Genomic DNA, 25703 nt, shown 5'->3' with positions numbered 1-25703 from the left:
ATTTCTGTGATGGGCCATACTAACCATATTTCCTGAAAACACGCTATATGAAAGTAGATATGTTACATTTTGCTGTTTGTGACGTTCTACTTTCATAGTGTATTTTAGTGAACATAATCTGGCAACTTCAGAGAGTGGTTACAATGTTCTGACCAATCTGGCAACCGCCGTTCCACATATCCTGGGGATCGTAGTTGGAGGACTGCAGGCGTTGTCCTGAGGGATAGATCCTGCTCAACTGATGGCTGTTGTGACGGACAAAATGCTTCCCTGCAGGAGGGGGAGAAAGAAGGAGGGCAAGGATAGTTAAAACATTGGCAAAAGGGAAAAACAGAGAAGCCTATGTGGTGAACAAGGTTGTGTTCATTAGGGCATACAACAGGAAACATTTTGAAACATTTTAAATGGAAAATCCAGGTAGACCCTTCCTGTTTCAATCTGTTTTCTTCCATTTGGTGCCTAATGAACACAGCCCAGCTGTCTCATCTTCCCAATAGGGAATCAACAGGGCATGCAAAAAAATAACCTAGTGTACATATTAATAATAATAATCATAATTGATTGGACTTAGATAGCACTTTTTCTAGAGACCCAAAGCACTTTACATAGTAAGGGGGAAGCTCACCTCATCCACCACCAATGTTTAGCACCCACTTGGGTGATGCACGGCAACCAATTTGCGCCAGACCACACATCACCTATCAGGTGGAGAGTTGAGGAGTGATATATGCCAATTAGGAATGATGGGAATAATTAGGTGGCCATGATGGAAATGGGGCCAGGTTGGGAATTTATCCAGGACACCAGGGTTAACACCCCTACTCTTACGATAAGTGCCATGTGATTTTTAATGACCACAGAGAGTTGGGACACCGGTTTAACGTCTCATCCGAAAGACGGCAAACTTCGCAGGGCGATGTCCCCACCACTGCCCTGGGGCATTGGGATCTCCTTAGACCAGAGGGAAGAGTGCCCCCTAGTGGCCCTCAAACACCACTTCCAGCAGCATCTGGTCTCCTATCTAGAGACTGACCCTCTAGGCTTCAGAGGCAAGCCAACAGTGGGATGCAGGGTGGTATGCTGCTGGTGCACGTGGGTTTGTGCGTATGTGGGTCCGTGTGTATGTGTTTACATACAATGCTAACTAACAGAGTAGCCTGTTGATGTAATTGGCTAAGTGTGTAGAGTAGACTAATTGTACTCTTGGGCTTTTATTGAACTATTATCTTTTGGGAGCTATTAGGCTACTCTGTTAATTAGCTTTGTATGTAAACACAAACACACACGGACACACATTGGCACATACGAACACACACACACAAAAATACACATTTAAGCAAACACACATACACACACAAAGACCTCCCCCACAAACACACACACTCTCCATACCTGATTCTTTGACGTGTTTGAGGGCTTCGCTCTCTGAGAAGGAGGACATCTCAGTGGGGGGTTTCTTTGCGGCCTGGTCAAAGCCTTTAAAGGGAACACTGCGTGTGTACACCACCAGGTCTGACAGCTCTGGACTCAGCTTAGAGACACCCGGCTATGGAGGTACACACACACAGAGAGGGGAAGAGGGAGTAGGAAGCGAGAGAGAAAGGAAAGGCAAAGTTACTAGTACTACATGAGATCAAGAAAGCCTATAGTATACACAATCAGCAAATCAGCTGATTCAGCAAGAAAGACAGACAAAAGACGCACACACACACACCTTCTTCTCCTCCTTCTTTTTGCTCTCTGCTTCGCTACACTCACACTCCTCCGAGGAGCTGAGGTCTGAAGAACTGGAGGAGCTCTCCATCTCCACCACTCTCTCCTTCTTCCCCTTCACCAGGATCTTCCCTTTCAGCGCCTACATACACACATGTAAAAACAGATGGATAAAACGCACACTTAGGCTATCCATGAATGCACATACAGTACCAGTCAAAAGTTTGGACACACCTACTCATTCCAGGGTTTTTCTTTATTTTTACTATTTTCTACATTGTAGAATAATAGTGAAGACATCAAAAATAACACATATGGAATCATGTAGTAACCAAAAAAGTGTTAAACAAATCAAAATATATTTTATATTTGAGATTCTTCAAATAGCCACTCTTTGCCTTAATGACAGCTTTGCACACTCTTGGCATTCTCTCAACCAGCTTCACCTGGAATACATTTCCAACAGTCTTGAAGGAGTTCCCACATATGCTGAGGACTTGTTTGCTGCTTTTCCTTCACTCTACCGTCCGACTTATCCCAAACCATCTCAATTGGGTTGATGTCGGGAGATTGTGGAAGCCAGGTCATCTGATGCAGCACTCCATCACTCTCCTTCTTGAAAAAATAGCTCTTACACAGCCTGGAGGTGTGTTGGGTCATTGTCCTGTTGAAAAACAAATGATAGTCCCACTAAGCCCAAACCAGATGGGATGGCGTATCGCTGCAAAATGTTGTGGTAGCCATGCTGGTTAAGTGGGCCTTGAACTCTGAATAAATCACAGACAGTGTCACCAGCAAAGCACCCCCACACCATAACACCTCCTCCTCCATGCATTACGGTGGGAACCACACATGCGGAGATCATCCGTTCACCCACACCGCGTCTCACAAAGCCACGGCGGTTGGAAACAAAAATCTCCAATTTGGACTCCAGACCAAAGGACAAATTTCCACCGGTCTAATGTCCATTGCTTGTGTTTCTTGGCCCAAGCAGGTGTCTTCTTCTTATTGGTGTCCTTTAGTAGTGTTTTTTTGCAGCAATTCGACCATGAAGGCCTGATTCACACAGTCCCTTCTGAACAGTTGATGTTGAGATGTGTCTGTTACTTGAACTCTGTGAAGCATTTATTTTGGCTGCAATTTCTGAGGCTGGTAACTCGAAACATTTTGAAATGTTCCAGATTGACTGACCTTCATGTCTTAAAGTAATGATGGACTGTCGTTTCTCTTTGCTTATTTGAGTTGTTCTTGCCATAATATGGACTTGGTCTTTTACCAAATAGGTCTATAAAAAACAAATTGTATTTAACCTTTATTTAACCAGGTAAGCCAGTTGAGAACAAGTTCTCATTTACAACTGCGACCTGGCCAAGATAAAGCAAAGCAGTTAAATAAAAACAACAAAACAACAAAGTTACATATGGAATAAACAAAACGTACAGTCAATAACACAATAGAAAATCTATATAGAGTGTGTGCAAATGTAGTAAATTAAAGGAGGAAAGGCAATAAATAGGCCATAGTGCAAAATAATTACAATTTAGTATTAACACTGGAGTGATAGATGTGCAGAAGATGATGTGCAAATAGAGATACTGGGGTGCAAATGAGAAAAAATAAATATATATGTAAATAACAATATGGGGATGAGGTAGTTGGGTGGGCTAATTACAGATGGGCTGTGTACAGGTGCAGTGATCGGTAAGCTGCTCTGACAACTGATGCTTAAAGATAGTGAGGGAGATAAGTGTCTCCAGCTTCAGAGATTTTTGCAGTTCGTTCCAGTCATTTGCAACAGAGAACTGGAAGGAATGGCGGCCAAAGGAGGTGTTGGCTTTGGGGATGACCAGTGAGATACACCTGCTGGAATGCATACTACGGGTGGGTGTTGCTATGGTGACCAATGAGCTAAGATAAGGCAGGGATTTGCCTAGAAGTGATTTATAGATGACCTGGAGCCATTGGATTTGGCGACGAATATGTAGTGAGGGCCAGCCAACGAGAGCGTACAGGTCACAATGGTGGGTAGTATATGGGGCTTTGGTGACAAAACGGATGGCACTGAGATAGACTACATCCAAATTGCTGAGTAGAGTGGTGGAAGCTTTTTTGTAAACGACATCGCCGAAGTCAAGGATCGGTAGGATAGTCAGTTTTACGAGGGCATGTTTAGCAGCATGAGTGAAGGAGGCTTTGTTGTGAAATAGGAAGCCGATTCTAGATTTAACTTTGGATTGGAGATGCTTAATGGGAGTCTGGAAGGAGAGTTTACGGTCTAACCAGACACCTAGGTATTTGTAGTTGTCCACATATTCTAAGTCAGACCCGCCGAGAGTCGTGATTCTAGTCGGGCGGGCGGGTGCAAGCAGCATTCGATTGAAGAGCATGCATTTAATTTTACTAGCGTTTAAGAGCAGTTGGAGGCCACGGAAGGAGTGTTGTATGGCATTGAAGCTCGTTTGGAGGTTTGTTAACACAGTGTCCAATGAAGGGCCAGATGTATACAAAATGGTGTCGTCTGCGTAGAGGTGGATCTGAGAGTCACCAGCAGCAAGAGCGACATCATTGATATACACAGAGAATAGAGTCTGCCCGAGAATTGAACCCTGTGGAACCCCCATAGAGACTGCCAGAAGTCCAGACAACAGGCCCTCCAATTTGACACATTGAACTCTATCTGAGAAGTAGTTGGTGAACCAGGCGAGGCAGTCATTTGAGAAACCAAGGCTATTTAGTCTGCCAATACGAATGCAGTGATTGACAGAGTCAAAAGCCTTGGCCAGGTCGATGAAGATGGCTGCACAGTACTGTCTTTTATCGATCGCAGTTATTATATCGTTTAGGACCTTGAGCGTGGCTGATGTGCACCCATGACCAGCTCGGAAACCAGATTGCATAGTGGAGGAGGTACGGTGGGATTCGAAATGGTCGGTGATCTGTTTGTTAACTTGGCTTTCAAATACTTTCGAAAGGCAGGGCAGCATGGATATAGGTCTGTAACAGTTTGGATCTAGAGTGTCACCCCCTTTGAAGAGGGGAATGACCGCGGCAGCTTTCCTAACTGATTGTGTATATTGGTTCCTGAAAAGTTGCATATCGCGGGGGCTTTTCAATGCTAATGCAGTACGCCACAGGATGTTTTTGTGCTGGTCAAGGGCAGTCAAGTCTGGGGTGAACAAGGGGCTATATCTGTTCTTAGTTCTGAATTTTTTGACTGGGGCATGCTTATTTAAGATGGAGAGGAAAGCACTTTTTAAGAACATCCAGGCATTCTCTACTGACGGAATGAGGTAAATATCCATCCAGGATACCCGGGCCAGGTCAATTAGAAAGGCCTGCTCGCTGAAGTGTTTTAGGGAGCGTTTGACAGTGATGAGGGGTGGTCGTTTGACCGCGGACCCATTACGGACGCAGGCAATGGGGCAGTGATCGCTGAGATCCTGGTTGAAGACAGCGGAGGTGTATTTAGAGGGTAAATTAGTCAGGATGATATCTATGAGGCTGCCCATGTTTACGGATTTAGGGTTGTACCTGGTAGGTTCCTTGATAATTTGTGTGAGATTGAGTGCATCTAGTTTAGATTGTAGGATGGCCGGGGTGTTAAGCATATCCCAGTTTAGGTCACCAAGTAGTACGAACTCTGAGGATAGATGGGGGGCAAGCAATTCACATATGGTGTCCAGGGCACAACTGGGGGCTGAGGGCGGTCTGTAGCAAGCGGCATCAGTGAGAGACTTATTTCTGTAAAGGTGGATTTTTAGAAGTAGAAGCTCAAACTGTTTGGGCACAGACCTGGATAGTATGATAGAGCTCTGCAGGCTCTCTCTACAGTAGATTGCAACTCCGCCCCCTTTGGCAGTTCTATCTAGACGGAAAATGTAGTTCGGGATGGACATTTCTGAATTTTTGGTGGCCTTCCTAAGCCAGGATTCAGACACTGCTAGAACATCAGGGTTGGCAGAGTGTGCTAACGCAGTGAATAACTCAAACTTGGGGTTATGATGTTAACATGCAAGAAACCAAGGCTTTTACGGTTACAGAAGTCAACAAATGATAGCACCTGGGGAGTAGGAGTGATACTGGGGGCTACAGGGCCTGGGTTAACCTCTACATCACCAGAAGAACAGAGGAGGAATAGAATAAGGATACGGCTAAAGGCTTTAAGAACTGGTCTTCTAGTGCGTTGGGTACAGAGAATAAAAGGGGCAGATTTCCGGGCGTTGTAGAATAGATTCAGGGCATTATGTACAGACAAGGATATGGAAGGATATGAGTACAGTGGAGGTACACCTAAGCATTGGGTAACGATGAAAGAGATAGCATCACTGGAGGTACCGATTGAGCCGGTCTCCGCGTGTATGGGGGGTGGGACAAAGGAGCTCTCTGAGGCTGGTTGAGCGGGACTGGGGGCTCTACAGTGAAATAGTACAATAAGAACTAACCCAAACAGCAATAGGCATATTGACATGGGAGAGAGGGATAACGCAATCACAGGTGTTATTTGAGAGGGCAAAGACAACAACTGGTAATGGCGACGAAAGTTTTGGCTGAGGCTAAACAGATAAACAGGATAGGGTACCGTGTAAAGGAACAGTCCAGCAGGCATCAGCTGTGTAGCTGAGTGATCATAAGGTCCAGAGAACAGCAATAGGTAAGTCCGGGAGCAGTTCGTAGGCTGCTACAGCACAGGCGAGGAGGAGGCACATTTACATTTTAGTCATTTAGCAGACGCTCTTATCCAGAGCGACTTACAGTTAGTGAATAAAAAAAATTAATTATACTGGCCCCCCGTGGGAATCGAACCCACAACCCTGGCGTTGCAAACGCCATGCTCTATCAACTGAGCTACATCCCTGCCGGCCATTCCCTCCCCTACCCTGGACGACGCTGGGCCAATTGTGCGCCGCCCATGAGTCTCCCGGTCGCGGCCGGCTGCGACAGAGCCTGGATTCGAACCAGGATCTCTAGTGCCACAGTTTGCACTGCAATGCAGTGCCTTAGACCACTGCGCCACTCAGGAGTACACGGCTGTTGATTCCGTGTGCTAGCGGGCCGGGGCTAGCAGATGGATCTTCGTGGTCGTCGCAACGGGAAGCTTGTTGAAACCACATCAGACGATTACGTCGGCAGACCAGTCGTGATGGATCGGCGGGGCTCCGTGTCGACACTAGGAGGTCCCGTCCGGTTGACAGAGAGGTAGATAGCCGGAAGATAGGCCTGGCTCGAGGCTAGCTCAAGGCTAACTGGTGTGCCGGGACAGTAGTGATTAGCCAACAACAGCCATTCGGTTGCAGCTAGCTAGTTGCGATGATCCGGTGTTAAGGTCTAGTGATTCAGTGATTCCGGCAGAAAATCCTAAATGCTCTGGGTCGATAGAACGCTGTGCAGACTGGCCGATAATTGTCCAGGCTAGAGCTGGCTGGTAGGTAGTGCAGGCCACGGACAGTGGTGAAGACCGCTAACGGTGGCTAATAGCAAGTAGCTAGTTAGATGGCTAGCTGGCTAGTTTCAGCCGTAGGTTCTTGATAAAAATAAAGAAATAATAAAATCCATTCCACATTGGGTGAGGCGGGTTGCAGGAAAGTATATTTAGTTAAAGGATGGAAAGTGCGATAGAGAAATATATACGAAAAAAAAAAACTGGCTATTTACACGAGGACACAACAGAATACACCACCGCACTGCTACGCCATCTTTCTTCTGTAAACCCTCCCTACCTTGTCACAACACAACTGATTGTCTCAAACGCATTAAGGAAAGCAATTCCACAAATTAACTTTTAAGAAGGCACGCCTGTTAATTGAAATGCATTCCAGGTGACTACCTCATGAAGCTGGTTGAGAGAATGCCAAGAGTGTGCAAAGCTGTCATCAAGGCAAAGAAAGGGTGGCTATTTGAAGAATCTCAAATATAAATATATTTTGATTTGTTTAACATTATTTTGGTTACTACATGATTCCATATGTGATATTTCATAGTTTTGATGTCTTCACTATTATTCTACAATGTAAAAAATAGTACAATTAAAGAAAAACCCTTGAATGAGTAGGTGTGTCCAAACTTTTGACTGGTAGTGTACGTGTAGGCAGGTACACGTACACACACACACACAAACCCACCCATAAGCAGGCACACACCTACACCCACTTACACACACATATTTTAAATATGTTATTGAATCCAACATTCAAATGTACATTAAAAAAGGATCCAAACATTTCAAAGTCCCTGTATGTATGGAACTCAAGGGTACAGAAAGCACCTCATTCTCCAATCAGCTAGGTTGCCCACGACAGCTGGAACAGAGCAGTACCTAGCCAACTGCTTTGCCCTAGTTTTTGGCAGATCCGCAATCTGGAGGTCACACACTGCAAACCTGTGTACGTGGCCGAGACTGCCAAATATCAGCACCAACAGCTTGCACCTACACCCAAGGCTGTCCAAGCGTGCCACGTGGGGCTGGTATTTAAGAAGCTTGTCGGCAAAGGCCTGCTCCATGTAGCCTTCAAATGAGCAGTCCACTTCCAAAATGGGCACATCCCCCTGGCCTCCCCCCACAACAACAACAACATCTGGCCTATTTGGAACACAGGAAAACACATCATCATCAACATCAAACCAGCTTCCTCTTACACAAGAATGTTTATGGATGTGTGCTGTTGGTGAGACTACCTGTCTCACTTTGCTGGCTATCAGGTCGAGAAGGCGGTCATGTCTAGCAAAGTATACAGTATATCCTTATATGAACAGCAACCATTCACAACATGGGCAACAGACTCCATTACATTTGACTCATGTAGAATACAAAATGGGTCATGGTTTGCAGGATGCTAGATTATATTTTGTTGGTAGAATTTGCAGCCTCGCTTGCACACACACACACACACAGTCAATATAGGATTGATAAGATTGAATCGTACTACACCGGCTCTGACGCTCGTCGGATGTGGCAGGGCTTGAAAACTATTACAGACTACAAAGGGAAGCACAGCCGCGAGCTGCCCAGTGACACAAGACTTCCAGACGAGCTAAACCACTTCTATGCTCGCTTCGAGGCAAGCAACACTGAAGCATGCATGAGAGCACCAGCTGTTCCGGATGACTATGTGATCACGCTCTCCGTAGCCGATGTGAGTAAGACTTTTAAGCAGGTCAACATTCACAAGGCCGCAGGGCCAGACAGATTACCAGGACGTGTACTCCGAGCATGTGCTGACCAACTGGCAAGTGTCTTCACTGACATTTTCAACATGTCCCTGACTGAGTCTGTAATACCAACATGTTTCAAGCAGACCACCATAGTCCCCGTGCCCAAGGACACTAAGATAACCTGCCTAAATGACTACCGACCCGTAGCACTGACGTCTGTAGCCATGAAGTGCTTTGAAAGGCTGGTCATGGCTCACATCAACACCATTATCCCAGAAATCCTAGACACACTCCAATTTGCATACCGCCCCAACAGATCCACAGATTATGCAATCACTATTGCACTCCACACTGCCCTTTCCCACCTGGACAAGAGGAACACCTACGTGAGAATGCTATTCATTGACTACAGCTCAGCGTTCAACACCATAGTGCCCTCAAAGCTCATCACTAAGCTAAGGATCCTGGGACTAAACACCTCCCTCTGCAACTGGATCCTGGACTTCCTGACGGGCCACCCCCAGGTGGTAAGGGTAGGTAACAACACATCTGCCACGCTGATCCTCAACACGGGGGCCCCTCAGGGGTGCGTGCTCAGTCCCCTCCTGTACTCCCTGTTCACCCATGACTGCATGGCCAGGCACGACTCCAACACCATCATTAAGTTTGCCGACGACACAACAGTGGTAGGCCTGATCACCGACAACGATGAGACAGCCTATAGGGAGGAGGTCAGAGACCTGGCCGTGTGGTGCCAGGATAACAACCTCTCCCTCAACGTGACCAAGACAAAGGAGATGATTGTGGACTACAAGGAAAAAAAAGAGGACTGAGCACGCCCCCATTCTCATCGACGGGGCTGTAGTGGAACAGGTTGAGAGCTTCAAGTTCCTTGGTGTCCACATCACCAACGAACTATCATGGTCCAAACACATCAAGACAGTCGTGAAGAGGGCACGACAAAGCCTACTCCCCCTCAGGAGACTGAAAAGATTTGGCATGGGTCCTCAGCTCCTCAAAAAATTATACAGCTGCCCCATCGAGAGCATCCTGACTGGTTGCATCACCACCTGGTATGGCAACTGCTAGGCCTCCGACCGCAAGGCACTACAGAGGGTAGTGCGTACGGCCCAGTACGTCACTGGGGCCAAGATACCTGCCATCCAGGACCTCTATACCAGGCGGTGTCAGAGGAAGGCCCTCAAAATTGTCAAAGACTCCAGCCACCCTAGTCATAGACTGTTCTCTCTGCTACCGCACGGCAAGCGGTACCGGAGTGCCAAGTCTAGGTCCAAAAGACTTCTCAACAGCTTCTACCCCCAAGCCATAAGACTCCTGAACAGCTTACCATGGCTACCTGGACTATTCGCACAATTATGTCCGACATCGCTTTACCACCATCTCCTGATGAGGACGAACACCCTTGGCTGTATCTAAAATAAATATTTTATTTTCTCGGAATGAAGGATTCATCCTACCGGATGAAATGTATGTTATGTTTACCAAAAGTTCAGGAAATACTAGCGTTCAAGAACTCACCTTTGAACCTAAAAAAACACATTGAGGAAAGCCTAATGTTAGCTTGCTAGTTAGAATAACGTTAGCATGCTAATTAGCATTCTAGCTAACATTAGCTAACATAGCTAGCCCACATTTGCTAATACAACAAGTAGTGTTAGTTGATGGTAGCTAGTAGCTACCTACTTTAGCTGGCTAAAATGTGCCCAGATTCTGAAGTTTTGTTAGCTAACGCAATCTAACTAAACTGACATGAGCTAACTAGTAGTTTCCGAATCTGGGCACATTTTAGTCAGCTAACGTTAGTCTAGCCAAATACCTTTTCTCTAAACACCTGGTCAAGCTAGTTAGCTAAATAATGTTAGCTTTCGGGTGTTAGCTAGCCATTTTATTCCTTGTGTTAGTTGATAAAAGTTGTTCTTACCTAGCTAATTACTGTAGACTTATGTTATTGACGTAACCTTCAAGCTCCAATTAACATAGTTTTTTCTTATTATAATATTAAATGGTGGTTACAAACGCTCACTTAGCTAATGTTGTTTATAGCTTAAAAATTAGGATCCTATACCTTAAGTATTTGATGATGGTAGTTATGTAGCTAAGTAACTGTCTTTCTCTTTTCATTTTCTTCTTATTTCAGAGAAAGCATGTACACCATTTTAAGAAGTATGGAGAACTGACGGCAAACACACTGAAGAGAAAACATGCCCCTAAGACTCCCTCCACCATCAAGCAGAGCACATTACTGAAGACAGTGTCTCAGAAATCCATCGACAAAGCTGTGGTGAAGTATGTTGTCCAAGGGCTCCAACCATTCGCTGTTTTGAACAAGATCCGTTCAGAGAGTTTGTCCAGGATCTGCAGCCTAACTCAAAGATCTTATCAAGGCCCACACTGCGCTCCAGGATTGATGAAGCCTCCACGGAAATGAAGAAGAAGGTGACTCAGGCCATGAGAGAAGTTAACCACATCGCCACCCCCACCGACTGCTGGTCTGCAAGAACACAGAGCTTCTTTGGTGTTACAGCCCACTGGATAGACCCTGACAATCTCAGCAGATGCTCTGCAGCCCTGCCCTGTAAATGGTTGAGAGGATCACACATCTTTGATGTGTTGGCAGGCACCCTGAATGACATCCATTCTGAGTTTGAAATCCGGGGTAAGATTGTGAGAACGGCTCTAACTTCTTGAAAGCTTTCCATGCTTTTGGAGAAGATGAAAACAACAAGGCAGTGGAAGTAGTGGGTGGTGAAGCAGCTCAGCCAATACAGGAAGATGGTGAAGAGGAACAAGAGGAGAGTGAAGAAGTGGAGTTTGTTGATGTGGCAACGATCCTGAATTAAGATTATGGTTTTGAGTACCAGCTGCCGAAGCACCAGCGCTGTACTTGCCACCTACTCAACTTAGTATCTACAGTCGATGCCCTGAAAGCAACATCATGCATTATGCTTTGGGGGTGTTTTTCTGCTAAGGGGACAGGACAACTTCACCACATCAAAGGGACGATGGACGGGGCCATGTACCGTCAAATATTGGGTGAGAACCTCCTTCCCTCAGCCAGGGCATTGAAAATGGGTCGTGGATGGGTATTCCAGCATGACAATGACTCAAAACACACAACCAAGGCAACAAAGGAGTGGCTCAAGAAGAAGCACATTAAGGTCCTGGAGTGGCCTAGCCAGTCTCCAGACCTTAATCCCATAGAAAATCTGTGGAGGGAGCTGAAGGTTCGAGTTGCCAAACGTCAGCCTCGAAACCTTAATGACTTGGAGATCTGCAAAGAGGAGTGGAACAAAATCCCTCCTGAGATGTGCGCAAACCTGGTGGCCAACTACAAGAAACGTCTGACCTCTGTGATTGCCAACAGGGGGTTTTGCCACCAAGTACTAAGTCATGTTTTGCAGAGGGATCAAATACTTATTTCCCTCATTAAAATGCAAATCAATTTATAAAATGTTTGACATGCGTTTTTCTGGATTTTTTTGTTGTTATTCTGTCTCTCACTGTTCAAATAAACCTACCATTAAAATTATAGACTGATCATTTCTTTGTCAGTGGGCAAACGTACAAAATCAGCAGGGGATCAAATACTTTTTTCCCTCACTGTATAGTGTTCTATTATAGGATGTTTTTTCTAAAGCAAAGTGACTGTGATTGTAAGTGCTTACGTTTACTGGCTATATTCCTTCATTAATAAGGCATAATTCTATTTTGTCTGTAAGAGATGTATTTTGAAGTGTTGCCTACTTGAGAATCCACATTCTTTTTTAAAACTAAGCTCTTCTTGTATCCGCAAGACTGTTACTTTTCAGAAAAGCTCAAATCAAATAAAAGGTCTGGCTGTTTTGCTTTTTGGATTTACGGTTCTTACGTTTCATACTTTTACTTTTGATACTTAAGTACATTTACCTTACGGCTATTTAATATCAGGTACTTTAAGACTTTTACTCAAGTAGTATTCTAATGGGTGACTTTCACTTTTACTTGAGTCATTTTCCAGTAAGGTATCTTTACTTTTACTCAAGTATGGCTTTTGGGTACTTTTTCCACCACTGCTTAACATAAGGAATGTCACGGTTTCGGCCGAGGCTGCTCCTCCTCCTTGTTCGGGCAGGCTTCGGCGGTCGTCGTCCCCGGAGTACTAGCTGCCACCGTTCGATGTTTCATGTTTGTTTGGTTTTGTCTGTTTGTACACCTGTCCCTTGTTAGTGTTTGATTTGGTTGCCTATTTAGTTTTCGTGTGTGGGGGCAGGTGTTATGTGGTATTGTTTATTGTCAAGCTGTTGCTCTTTTTGTATTACTCTCGTGTTTGTTGTTTTCCGAGAGTCCGCACTGTGTGCGCTATCTTCATTTTACGCACTGTGTGTGTTGTGCGTAATTTGTATTTTGCCTCCCGGTTGGGTTCTGTTTGGTGCTGCATTTTGTTAACTAAAGTCTGTTGACGAACGCCCGTGTTTCCTGCGCTTGATTTCCTCACCGTATCTACACTCAGCTACTGACAAGGAATTTGATGTATAACATTTACTTTTAACTTTTACTCAAGTATGATGATTGAGTACTTTTTCCACCACTGTACTTAAGTACATTTAAAACGGATACTTTTAGACTTTTACTCAAGTAGTATTTTACTTGGTGACTTTCACTTTTCCTTGAGTAATTTTCTATTAAGGTATCTTTACTTTTACTCAAGTATGACAATTGAGTACTTTTTCCACCACTGCACACACCCACACACAACAGGGTTTGTGTTAGCCGGTAATAGCCGGCTTTTGTCCTTTAAAAAAATTGAAAAGCCGAAAAACAAAATTGGCCCCTGCCAACTGTCCGGGAGAAGAAGAAAAAATTCCATTGGGAAATAATGCTTTTTTGCCTATTCGTTGATGGAAATACCATTAGATGGAAATACATTTGACTGGTCATGCTTATCGTCTATAGGTCAATTTCCATAATTTTGTGTAATTAAATTGGCGCGTGTACAGTTTATTCTTTATCTTATTTATCACACGCGTACAGCATACAGAGCCTTTGAGTGGAAAATCTGTCAGACAGGGCAAGAGCTGCTGCTGCAGCATCTTGTGGTGCTTTCAAGACAACTGGGAACTCTGAAAAATACGAGGTCAAGTATTGAAGTCAGTGATCTTCAGTTTAGTTAGCTCTAGAAAGTGGCCCGGGTCCCGAGTTGGAATTCCGAGTTGGATGACCGTTCAAAACGATTTTTCTCAGTTGGAGCAATTTTTTCCCCCAGTTGTCTTGAACGCACTGAAGTCGGAAGTCTGAGAATTCTGAGTTCCCAGTTGTTTTGAACGTGGCATCAAACGGCAACGGAAGGCAGGCTTCATCAGTGCGTCACACACCACTTTGTAATGAGCTGGAGGCAGTATGCATTTGGAAAACATATACTTAATTTGTTTTAACCTGAATGTTTTAATACATATTATGAGGCATGTCTTACCTTGCTTCAAAGTAGCCTATTAGATCTCTTCTCTTTCAGAATTTCTAACAGATATTTTTATCTCTGTCACATGAAACCGCTCGCATGTGCAGTGGACTTTTGACAATGTTTTTCCCCGCTAATTGCATTATGGAACGAACATTCGCGTGTAGCCTACTGTCTTTTGCGCATTGCACTTATAATGTGAAGAAATAATAGCTTATCAACATTTTAAGCTAAATGTTCTGATCTGTTGCATCAGACTCATTGCTTGTTAAAGTTATTTTTTTTATGTAGCCTAGGCCTACTGGTTGTATGAATTTGACCCACAACTGTATGGAATAGGATTTCTTTCTCGACAAGCTAACCAATAGAATAGGTAGCCTAAACCTTTCTACTATAGTAGATTGACATAAACTAGTGATTTTACTGTTCGTTACTCATCTTGTTGTCTGAAAAAAAGTAAATGTGGACAGTTATTCTAACATGTTCAAAGTGCACATCAGAATTCGCTATGAAGGACCGCACATCGTTGCATCCTCGACTTGCAAATTATTTTAATATGAATTAACATATTCTAAATATGACTCGTTTTAGGAAACTAGGCATATGTCGCGCGTCACTACTTCACAGGAGAGGCTTTTTTTTTTTTTTATGGCATTAATGTCTTCTGCAACATGTGAACTTCCATGTGCCTTAATAACAAACTTGTATGCCATCTGTAAATACAAATACGATTGTTAAATTACGATCCTAGTTGGTTTAGCCACAGAAAAAGACAGGAACCTTCCCGCTAGCCATGATTGGCTGAGATAATGAATGGGCTGGACATGCCGAGAGATGAGTTCTGATTGGTCTGCCATGTAGCACGCGACTGTCTAGAACATGAGCTGCTCAGTATGTGTAGGTAATCCTTTCTAATGTGGATTTTTTTAAAGTTATCACGAAGGGCTCCCGAGTGGCGCAGTGGTCTAAGGCACTGCATCTCAGTGCTTGAGGCGTCATTACAGACCCCCTGGTTCGATTCCAGGCTGTATCACAACCGGCCGTGATTGCGAGTCCCATAGGGCGGCGCACAATTGGCCCAGCGTCGTCCGGGTTTGGCTGGTGTAGGCCGTCATTGTAAATAAGAATTTGTTCTTAACTGACACGCCTAGTTAAATAAAGGTAAAATAGAAAATTACATCTTCAAACTAAGGGCTACCATGGCATCTGTGAGAGGGAGGAGTGTTTTTCCATGTATACGGGTAAGAGTCTAGCTAGCTACATTTTCCGATACTATACGTTTCTAATTTTGTCAGAAAGTCGTTTTCATTGCAAATTAAAGCATACTGTTAGCTAGCTAGCTAACGTTAGCTGGCTGGCTCGCTAGCTAACGTTACGTGTATGATCTGTGTAGTAATATTATTCATATCTCAGAGACATTTGCATTGCTAGTTATAGCCTAATGTTAGCTAGCTACCTAACATTGAACCTAGTTGGTTAGCTTTAGCTACCTGTAGATTCATGCAGGGTAGTAACGTTATGAGTTGGGATTATGGTTAATTGTTTAGCTAGCTAGCTAGCTTGCTACATGTCTAAACAAAAGACTCAACTATGCAAGTAACCATTTCACCGTACCGTTTACACCTTCTGTATCCTGTGCAAGTGACAAATAAACTTTGATTTTATTTGATATAGTGTGTGTTTACCAGAGACGGTAATGTGAAGAAAAACATGACCTGCACCAAAGTCAAATTAGGATATAACGTTAGGCCAACGAGACAGTGTTCAAGTTCTAAAATTCTCCGGTAGAATGCCCTGCTTTTATTTTGTCACACTCACAACCGTAAGCTATTTTCGGTAATTAGCTCGCCATTAACTTGTAAATAATGATCTTGTTGTGAGTTTATTTTCCTGTAATAATGAATACAAATTAGCTCAAGTTAAGATGTTGTCAGCTATATGGTATGGTCATTATTTGAACTGGCTAGCCAGCTAACTTAACGTTAGCTCGCTAGCTAACAAGCTAGAAACTAAACAAAATATTGTTTAGAAAATTGCTTTTAGTTGCCTGGTTTGCTAGTTTGACATACACTAAATTCATTTCTAAACAGATGGTTTATTGGTGTTAAAATACACCAGTTATGCTATTTTGGACCACCAGGCTGCTGATGTCATGCAGCCTGTCGTTTTTGTGTTTATACTACAAATGACAAGTTTGATGTTGGACGACAATACATGATGTCACTGCGACAACTGTATACAGACATGGCGATAGACGTAGTATAAACCAGCCTTTAGTCTTGAAATCTTTGTTTAGTACACTACCGTACTCACTCTGTTTAGCACATGGCCTCACATGTGAATCCTTAAAGAAATGGGTGGGGCTAAGGCTTAAGAGGGTGTGAATGATGCTGCATGGGTGTAGACAAAGAAGAGCTCTCCAGTAGGTGTACCAAAACATTCAAGGACCATTTTCTCAAAAGTGGGGTTACAAGTTTATCAACATTCAAAGTAGAATTACTTTCCCATTGACCCTCAACTGTAGTGTATGTATGATATACCATTTTCTAGCTCTGAGTCTCTACTTTTACCCAATGTAAAAAAAAAAACATTTTTGCTACATAATACCGAATCGAGCCGGTATTATGTAGCAAAATGTGATTTCTGTCATTCTGAGCACCGTGGGTGGACGCCCTAATCAGATTACGCACCCAACGCATATTGGTCCGGTACATTTCTCAAATGTCCGGTAATTTAAAATGTTGCCGGTCAAATGTCCTGCGCCACATTTTCCTAACGGAAACCCTGACACACACACACAAACACACACTCCTGATGTTGTAAGAAAGGAATGGCAGATGGGCCATTAGCAGAGTTCAATATTGTTATTATTCAATAGGCCATTGTTTACAAATGCTAGCTTTTAAATTGTGGACAACAGTTGCTAACACTCGAAAACAGGGAGAGAAATGTACTACAAGTTGAAATCCTCACTAGTGACTAAGAGCCAATGAGTCAGCAGCTATTTTAAGAATAAATAATGAAATTCCATTCAAAGCACTCTCCCTAAGGAGCAGAGAGGAGTGTGTGTGTCTGTTCTTGGCTGAGAGGAGGAGAGACAGAGACTAAGAGAGAGAGAGAGAGAGAGAGAGAGAGAGAGAGAGAAGAAGAGATATTCTGGAAAATTTATTACGATATTTGTGAGGAAGAAAACACAGTTTATTTCTGTATCTTGCGTTTAGAAAATGCATCACCGGATCTCGAGCTTTGAACCAATCCTTTTTGGGGGTTGCGTGTCAAAAAGTTTGAGAACCACTGTATTATAGTATAGTAGTAGTGTAGCGTAGTGTAGTATAGGAATGTATAGTAGTAGTCCAGTAGTAGTCCCACCTCTGGTGAGGGCAGGCTCTGAAGCTGCTGTTCATTGAGGGGCTTGGTGAGCAGCTTGTCCCCCAGGATGGAGCGCAAGTGTCGGGCCATGACCGCCTGCTGCTCCACACTGCAGTGATTCTCAAGGGACAGGATTAGAGGGTACGGAGACGCCTGGAAGATTGGAAGACGAGACGGCAGCGGGAGAGAAGAAAGTGGAGGGGAGAGAAAGAGGTTGGAAAATTATTACATCTTAATTCAGGACAGATATTTTGGTGCCGGAGTCTGGTCTAGTGGTAGTGCTGCCGACTCTCAACCACTTATCACCCCTGGCGATGGTTCGAATTCTGTCTGGGCCACTCTCCTATCTGTCTAGCCTAACCCTCTACAGTGAGGGAAAAAAAGTATTTGATCCCCTGCTGATTTTGTATGTTTGCCCACTGACAAGGAAATGATCAGTCTATAATTTTAATGGTAGGTTTATTTGAACAGTGAGAGACAGAATAACAACAAAATAATCCAGAAAAACGCATGTCAAAAATGTTATAAATTGATTTGCATTTTAATGAGGGAAATAAGTATTTGACCCCCTCTCAATCAGAAAGATTTCTGGCTCCCAGGTGTCTTTTATACAGGTAACGAGCTGAGATTAGGAGCACACTCTTAAAGGGAGTGCTCCTAATCTCAGTTTGTTACCTGTATAAAAGACACCTGTCCACAGAAGCAATCAATCAATAAGATTCCAAACTTTTCACCATGGACAAGACCAAAGAGCTCTCCAAGGATGTCAGGGACAAGATTGTAGACCTACACAAGTCTGGAATGGGCTACAAGACCATCGCCAAGCAGCTTGGTGAGAAGGTGACAACAGTTGGTGCGATTATTCGCAAATGGAAGAAACACAAAAGAACTGTCAATCTCCCTCTGCCTGGGGCTCCATGCAAGATCTCACCTTGTGGAGTTGCAATGATCATGAGAACGGTGAGGAATCAGCCCAGAACTACACGGGAGGATCTTGTCAATGATCTCAAGGCAGCTGGGACCATAGTCACCAAAAAAACAATTGGTAACACACTACGCCGTGAAGGACTGAAATCCTGCAGCGCCCGCAAGGTCCCCCTGCTCAAGAAAGCACATATACAGGGCCGTCTGAAGTTTGCCAATGAACATCTGAATGATTCAGAGGACAACTGGGTGAAAGTGTTGTGGTCAGATGAGACCAAAATCGAGCTCTTTGGCATCAACTCAACTCACCATGTTTGGAGGAGGAGGAATGCTGCCTATGACCCCAAGAACACCATCCCCACCGTCAAACATGGAGGTGGAAACATTATGCTTTGGGGGTGTTTTTCTGCTAAGGGGACAGGACAACTTCACCGCATCAAAGGGACGATGGACGGGGCCATGTACCGTCAAATCTTGGGTGAGAACCTCCTTCCCTCAGCCAGGGCATTGAAAATGGGTCGTGGATGGGTATTCCAGCATGACAATGACCCAAAACACACGGCCAAGGCAACAAAGGAGTGGCTCAATAAGAAGCACATTAAGGTCCTGGAGTGGCCTAGCCAGTCTCCAGACCTTATTCCCATAGAAGGGAGCTGAAGGTTCGAGTTGCCAAACGTCAGCCTCGAAACCTTAATGACTTAGAGAAGATCTGCAAAGAGGAGTGAGACAAAATCCCTCCTGAGATGTGTGCAAACCTGGTGGCCAACTACAACAAACGTCTGACCTCTGTGATTGCCAACAAGGGTTTTGCCACCAAGTACTAAGTCATGTTTTGCATATTTCCCTCATTATTTTTTAATTTTTGACATGCGTTTTTCTGGATTTGTGTTGTTGTTATTATTCTGTCTCTCACTGTTCAAATAAACCTACTATTAACATTATAGACTGATCATGTCTTTGTCAGTGGGCAAACGTACAAAATCAGCAGGGGATCAAATACTTAAAAAAAAAAAAAAAGGCACACCCAGAGACTAATGTAATACTTGTTTCTGTCTATACCTAAACAAATACCAGTAGCTAGTAATCTTGCAAACTAGTCTAATTTAGGGGGTCCTGGACTGCTAATGGAGTATTGGAGCTCACTTTGAAGGCGTACTCGGCGATGGTCTCGATGACTTCTGTGAAGGGCACTTTAGAGGTGAGTGTGTGACCGTGGTAGATGACCGGCTCCCCTTTGTCCCCATCCCAACAGTCTAACTCCACACAGCGACAGCCTTGGTTCAGAGCCCTGGGACAGAGGAAACACACGTTAACGCACACACACGTTAACATACATGTGATGTTAACACAAACACATACAGTATAAACACACAGACTTAAAACACATGTATAGTGTGTATTTTGTAGTGCTCAATAAAAGGTGATGGTGTGTGTGTGTGTGTGTGTGCGTACGCCTATGCCTGTGAATGCATATGTGCATGCATGCCTCTGCGTGTGCATGCATGCACGCATACATTTTCATATGTGTGTGTTTACCTGATATAAGCCTCCGTGCTGCTGTAGCCAGTAACCTGGTCACTGGTGAGGTAGGTGTTGTGTGAGGAGGAGATGAAGTAGTGTGCCAGGGATCTGGTCATGTCCTGGTACACCCTGGCGTGGTCCGGGTCAAACACGTTGTTCTCCTTGGACAGCATGTACATGGTGAAACCATTGGGCGTCATGTACCCGTTCTTCTGGGCTGTGCAGGGCATAGGCACATGGTTGGTATGGGAGCGATAGAAAAAACTACGTACCAAAATATACATTGATTTGCTTGTGTTAATGTAGGTAAAAAAATTATTTAATTTGGATACTTTTTGGGGCCAATAAGATGAGCTGAAGTTTTAAAGAGGGTGGTAGCAATAGTATGGAGGCAGTGAGAAAAGGGCTATATTCCAATCTAAAAAGACCCTAACTTCCTATTAACTTTTGGCCATACAGGTAGCTTAGCACTTAGTGTACCTTAGCATGTAGCGTAGCTTAGCACTTAGCGTAGTGTAGCACTAGTGTAGCTTAGCACTTAGCGTAGTGTAGCACTTAGCATAGTGTAGCACTAGCATAGCTTAGCACTTAGAGTAGTGTAGCACTTAGCATAGCTAAATTAACACATTAGCTACACTCAATGCTAACTAAGTAGCAGTTAGTTAGCACTGAGTGTCGCTTAGCACAACCATTAGCACGTAAGCGTACCCCACTCATTGAGCTCGTAGGTGAGGATCAGACTCTGAGCGTGGATCAGCGAGGAGTCCTCTCCCTGGTCTTTCAGGAAGTCCTTCAGGTCCACGGTGGAGAGCACACAGCCGTTAGCCGAGTAGCGGCTAAACACGGCGTCCAGCTCCGGCCGCCGCAGCAGCTCCCTACAGAACACCTCGATTTCCCCGTGGTCCAGACGACCGTCACACGACCGGTCACACTTCTGATGGGAGGAGGGCGGGTATGTTTCCAAAGGGATCAAGTCAATGGATGAATATTGTCAAAGTTCTTGTTTCAAGGCAAGCTAATACAATAGTCCCCTGGTCACAGTCATTAATTTCAACGTCATTTTAATTACAGTCAATTGGATCAGCATGAATTGAATCATCAATATCAAACAAGTCATGGGGTGGATAATATGTGTGCAACGCTTGATAATGTGTGTAATAATGGGTGACCTGAACATTGACTGGTTAGCAACTTCTCTGTCCTCTCAAGAGGAAGCTTCTAACTGTGCCTCCCGAGTGGCCGGCAGGGATGTAGCTCAGTTGTTAGAGCATGGCGTTTGCAACGCCAGGGTTGTAGGTTTGATTCCCACGGGGGGCCAGTATGATTTTTTTTTTTAATAATGTATGCACTCACTAACTGTAAGTCGCTCTGGATAAGAGCGTCTACTAAAATGTAATGTTCAGGTCTCAGGCAAGGTCTTTTTTCAAGATGGCAGTTGGAAAGTTAGGCGTGTTGGCAGCGTTTTTAATTTATGGTTTTATATTACCGTTTATAGATACTGGCCCTTTTTGTACATCAAGTCGATATCCTTTTGACAAAGTATGCAGTTTTAATCAGAAGATCAGGCTCGAAGACCAGATTGGCACTAAGCATTTTGGCCACGGGGAATACACCCTATTTAACATGTTTGTATATTCCAGCTGGCACAGTCCCTCCAAAAGGGCTATTAAGGTCGGGGGTAAACGCAAAATAGATGGTGAAAACCTCATAATTACTCTATGCCTGTTACTGTCTGGAGATGTTCATCAGTGCCCCAGCCCGTTTTCTAGCGATAAATCCATTGGAGCAGCCCCATGCTATAATAGAGATGGTCGGAAGGGAAGGAGCAACAACCCTCTCTTTCAGGTATGCATAATAAATAGAGAACTTTTAGACCTTGATCATGACAACCAATCAAATCCTCCTGCTTCCATCTGCTGTCCGAGCGCGGCGGGGAGACCAGGAGAGGATGCCGAGGGAGGCCCCGGTCGAGACAGTCTGTTGTGCCGAATGGACGTGGAGCGGCCCGTTGATAGGGGCAGGGGCAAGGGCAGGGGCCCGGAAAGGCAAACCCCCTGGTCAGATGCCAGTGCGAACCCTGGATGGAGCTTCACTGCTGCGATTTGGCTGCATGGAGTCAACACTCATCTCAAGTGAACAATTTCGTCTGACAGTTCCAACAGATAAGGAGAGCTTGACTCCAGAAAAGGTGTTTTCTACGAGAGGACTACACATCCTTCATCTCAACGTTAGAAGTCTTCTTCCCAAGATTGAGGAAGTTTGCCTACTATCCAGTAACTGTTAGGTGGGAGTGCTTTGCTTTCCTGAAACATGGTTAGATAAAAAACGCTGAGATTGAAGTTGAAAATGATGTAGTAATTAGAAGAGACCGCAATCGCAAAGGCGGGGGAGTTTGTATTTATGCAAGATCAGATATTGGGTTCAACTATAGCTCAGATTTGGCCCCATGTAGCTCAGTTGGTAGAGCATGGTGCTTGCAATGCCAGGGTTGTGGGTTCGATTCCCACGGGGGCCAGTATGAAAAAAGTATGAAAATGTATGCACTCACTAACTATAAGTTGCTCTGGATAAGAGCGTCTGCTAAATGACTAAAATTAAAAAATGTTAAGCCATGATGAGATTGAAGCTGTGTGGTTGGACATTTTATTACCAAAATGAAAACCCATTATAGTCAGAACCTGTTACAGACCACCAGACCAGTACAAGTTTTATGAATTGTTGGAGGAGACTTGCTCCAACTGTATAGATTTAGGTAAATCAGAGGTTATTGTTACTGGTGATTTTAATACAGATATGCTCAAAAAGGGCCATGCTACTTTTAAAGCTCTTAAGAATTTTTGTAATCTGTTTGCTTTATTACAGCTGATTAATGAGCCCACCAGGGTCTGTCCTTCTACCCAAACCATCATTGACCTTGTGTTGGTGTCGGATAGATCAAGGATATCAAACAGTGGGGTTGTGCACTATGGGCTCAGTGATCATTCCATAATTTTCTGTAGTAGGAAGGTTCAGAAAACAGTTTTGAATTGTCATAACTCAATAAAAAGTAGGTCTATGAAGAATTATAGTGCAAATATTTTTGTTAATTGTTTGAGCAAATTGGCTTGGTCTGCTGTATTGAAATGCAATGAGGTGGAAAAACAATAACATTTTAAAGGGAATTAAGCGTAGAAATGAACGCTTTCTGGAGTTCAGGAAATCCAGGGCAGATTATATATTTCTAGACTATAAGAAATTAAGAAATGAGGTCAACAGGATGATACAGAAGGCCAAGAAAAATTATTTTAATGACAAAATAGTTGATAATTGGAACAATCCAAGTAAATTATGGAAGTGTCTGAAGCTGTTAGGTTACAGTAACAGATTAAAGACCAAAACTCGAAATCTTAGCTTGGACATTGGAGGAAAGGTTACATCAGACAAGACCATGGTTGCTGACAGTCGAAATGGTATTTTACAACCATTGCTAATACATTAGTTAGCAAGTTACCTTGTCAATCAGGTTGCTATGGGGAGAGTCATGTCCAACAGTTTTACTCACAGCAGGGGATTCAAGTAGATGCTTTTTCATTTGAAAAGGTGTCTGAGTCAACTGTACTAAAGAAGTTGAGAGAACTTGACCATTCCAAAGCAACTGGCCTTGACAACATTCCTGCCAGATTTCTAAGGGATGCTGTGGTAATTATCACCCCCTGTGTAACTCACATTGTGAATATGTCTATTGAACTAGGGTGTTTTCCCAGTGAACTAAAACTTGCAAGGGTCATTCCTTTGTATCAAAAAGGGAATAAGTTAGATATTTACATTTTAGTCATTTAGCAGACGCTCTTATCTAGAGCGACTTACAGTTAGTGAGTGCATACATTTTCATACTGCCCCCCCGTGGGAATCAAACCCACAACCCTGGCATTGTAAGCGCCATGCCCTACCAACTGAGCTACACAGGGCCAAATCTGATCTATAGTTGAACCCAATATCTGATCTTGCATAAATACAAACTCCCCCACCTTTGTGATTGCAGTCTCTTCTAATTACTACATAATTTTCAACTTCAATCTCAGCGTTTTTTATCTAACCATCTAACCATGTTTCGGTAAAGCAAAGCACTCCCACCTAACAGTTACTGGATAGTAGGCACATTTCCTCAATTTTGGGAAGAAGACTGCTAACGTTGAGATGAAGGATGTGTAGTCCTCTCGTAGAAAACACCTTTTCTGGAGTCAAGCTCTCCTTATCTGTTGGATCATGGAAACTATCGGCCTGTCTCAATCCTGTGTGTTTTATCGAAGGTCATGGAAAAGATTATGTTCGAGCAGATTGACAGTTATATTTCCTTACATAACCTATTATATGAGCTCCAATCTGGCTTGAAGAAATCCCATTCCACCGACACTTGCCTACTATATCTAACTGACCACATAAGGAAGGACGTAGACGGAGGGACATTTTGTGTTATGGTTATGTTAGATCTCCAAAAGGCGTTTGATACAGTGGATCATGAGATTCTGTTAATCAAACTAAGAGGCATGGGCTTTAACAACTTAGCAGTACAACGGGTTAGCTCTTATCTGCAAGGAAGAAAACAGATGGTGGCTGTGGACGGGACCCTGTCTAAACCTAAAATCTTGAACTGCGGGGTACCCCAAGGGAGTGTGCTGGGTCCACTTTTCTTTCTATTGTATAGAAATGATCTGAAATCTGCCTGTACATGTGACCTTTTCCTCTATGCAGATTATTCTGCACAAAAATGTCGTTGAGAAAGCCCTCAGTGCTGAACTTCTGAATGTCAGTAAATGGCTATATGACCATTAGCTGTCATTTCACCTTGGAAAAACAGAGTCCATCTTGTTCGGGTCCAAAGTGAAACTGATGAAATCCCCTGATTTTAAGGTGGTAGTAGGTGACATTGTAGTCACAGCAAAATACTCTGTTAATTATCTTGGATGTGTGCTAGATAACCATCTGACAGGGGAGAGAATGGCACAAAACCTTATCTCCAAAGTGAACCATAAAATTAGGTTTCTGGCAAGAACCTCCAAATACCTGGATAAGAATGCAATGAGGGCATTGGCAGGGGCTCTTGTTCAGTGCCACTTTGTCTATGCGTGCTCTTCCTGGTACATTAGTGCCCCCAAGATAATACAAAATAAATTGCAGACATCTCAGAACAAATGAGTCAGGATTATTCTTAAACTTCCAGCACTTACGCATCTTGACCATTCCCACTTTGAAAGCCTTAGATGGCTCAAAGTGGAGGAGAGAGTCTATCAGATCAAATTGTGTCTTGTACACAAGATTGTCAACAGTATGGTCCCCAGGTACCTATGTAACTACTTTAACGGGATAACCATAACTATTCCACTAGAAGGAGTGAAACTGACGTTGTTTCTTTTAGATTTAAAAGTGGTATGGGGAAATACACTTCTTTATACTCAGCTGCCATTCTTTGGAATAGTCTTCTGAAGAATTTGAAACTTATAACCTCCATAGGTAGTTTGATGTTCTCACTGAAAAAATGGCTAAATAGTAGCATGTCTCAAAAGTGAGTCGTAAGATTATAGTACGTGGCTGA

General features: G+C 43.7%; 1 protein-coding gene across 1 annotated transcript in view; it reads right to left on the bottom strand.

Annotated features, from left to right (window-relative positions):
• plcd3b (phospholipase C, delta 3b) overlaps positions 1–25703 on the bottom strand; it is a 95950-nt gene that overhangs the window by 8123 nt on the left and 62124 nt on the right. Inside the window, exons 5-11 of the mRNA XM_084169462.1 lie at positions 20840–21065; positions 20147–20348; positions 19754–19898; positions 17687–17839; positions 1715–1855; positions 1393–1546; positions 154–270 (exon numbers count right to left, since the gene is read on the bottom strand). Of these exons, the coding sequence (XP_084025588.1) occupies positions 154–270; positions 1393–1546; positions 1715–1855; positions 17687–17839; positions 19754–19898; positions 20147–20348; positions 20840–21065 (1138 nt within the window). The remainder of the gene's footprint in view (positions 1–153; positions 271–1392; positions 1547–1714; positions 1856–17686; positions 17840–19753; positions 19899–20146; positions 20349–20839; positions 21066–25703) is intronic.

This window comes from Coregonus lavaretus (genome assembly GCF_964263955.1).
Source record: "Coregonus lavaretus genome assembly, chromosome: 1".
Taxonomy (NCBI): Eukaryota; Metazoa; Chordata; class Actinopteri; order Salmoniformes; family Salmonidae; genus Coregonus; species Coregonus lavaretus.
The sequence above is the reverse complement of the archived record's forward strand: the minus strand, read 5'-3'. Positions and strand labels throughout refer to the sequence as shown.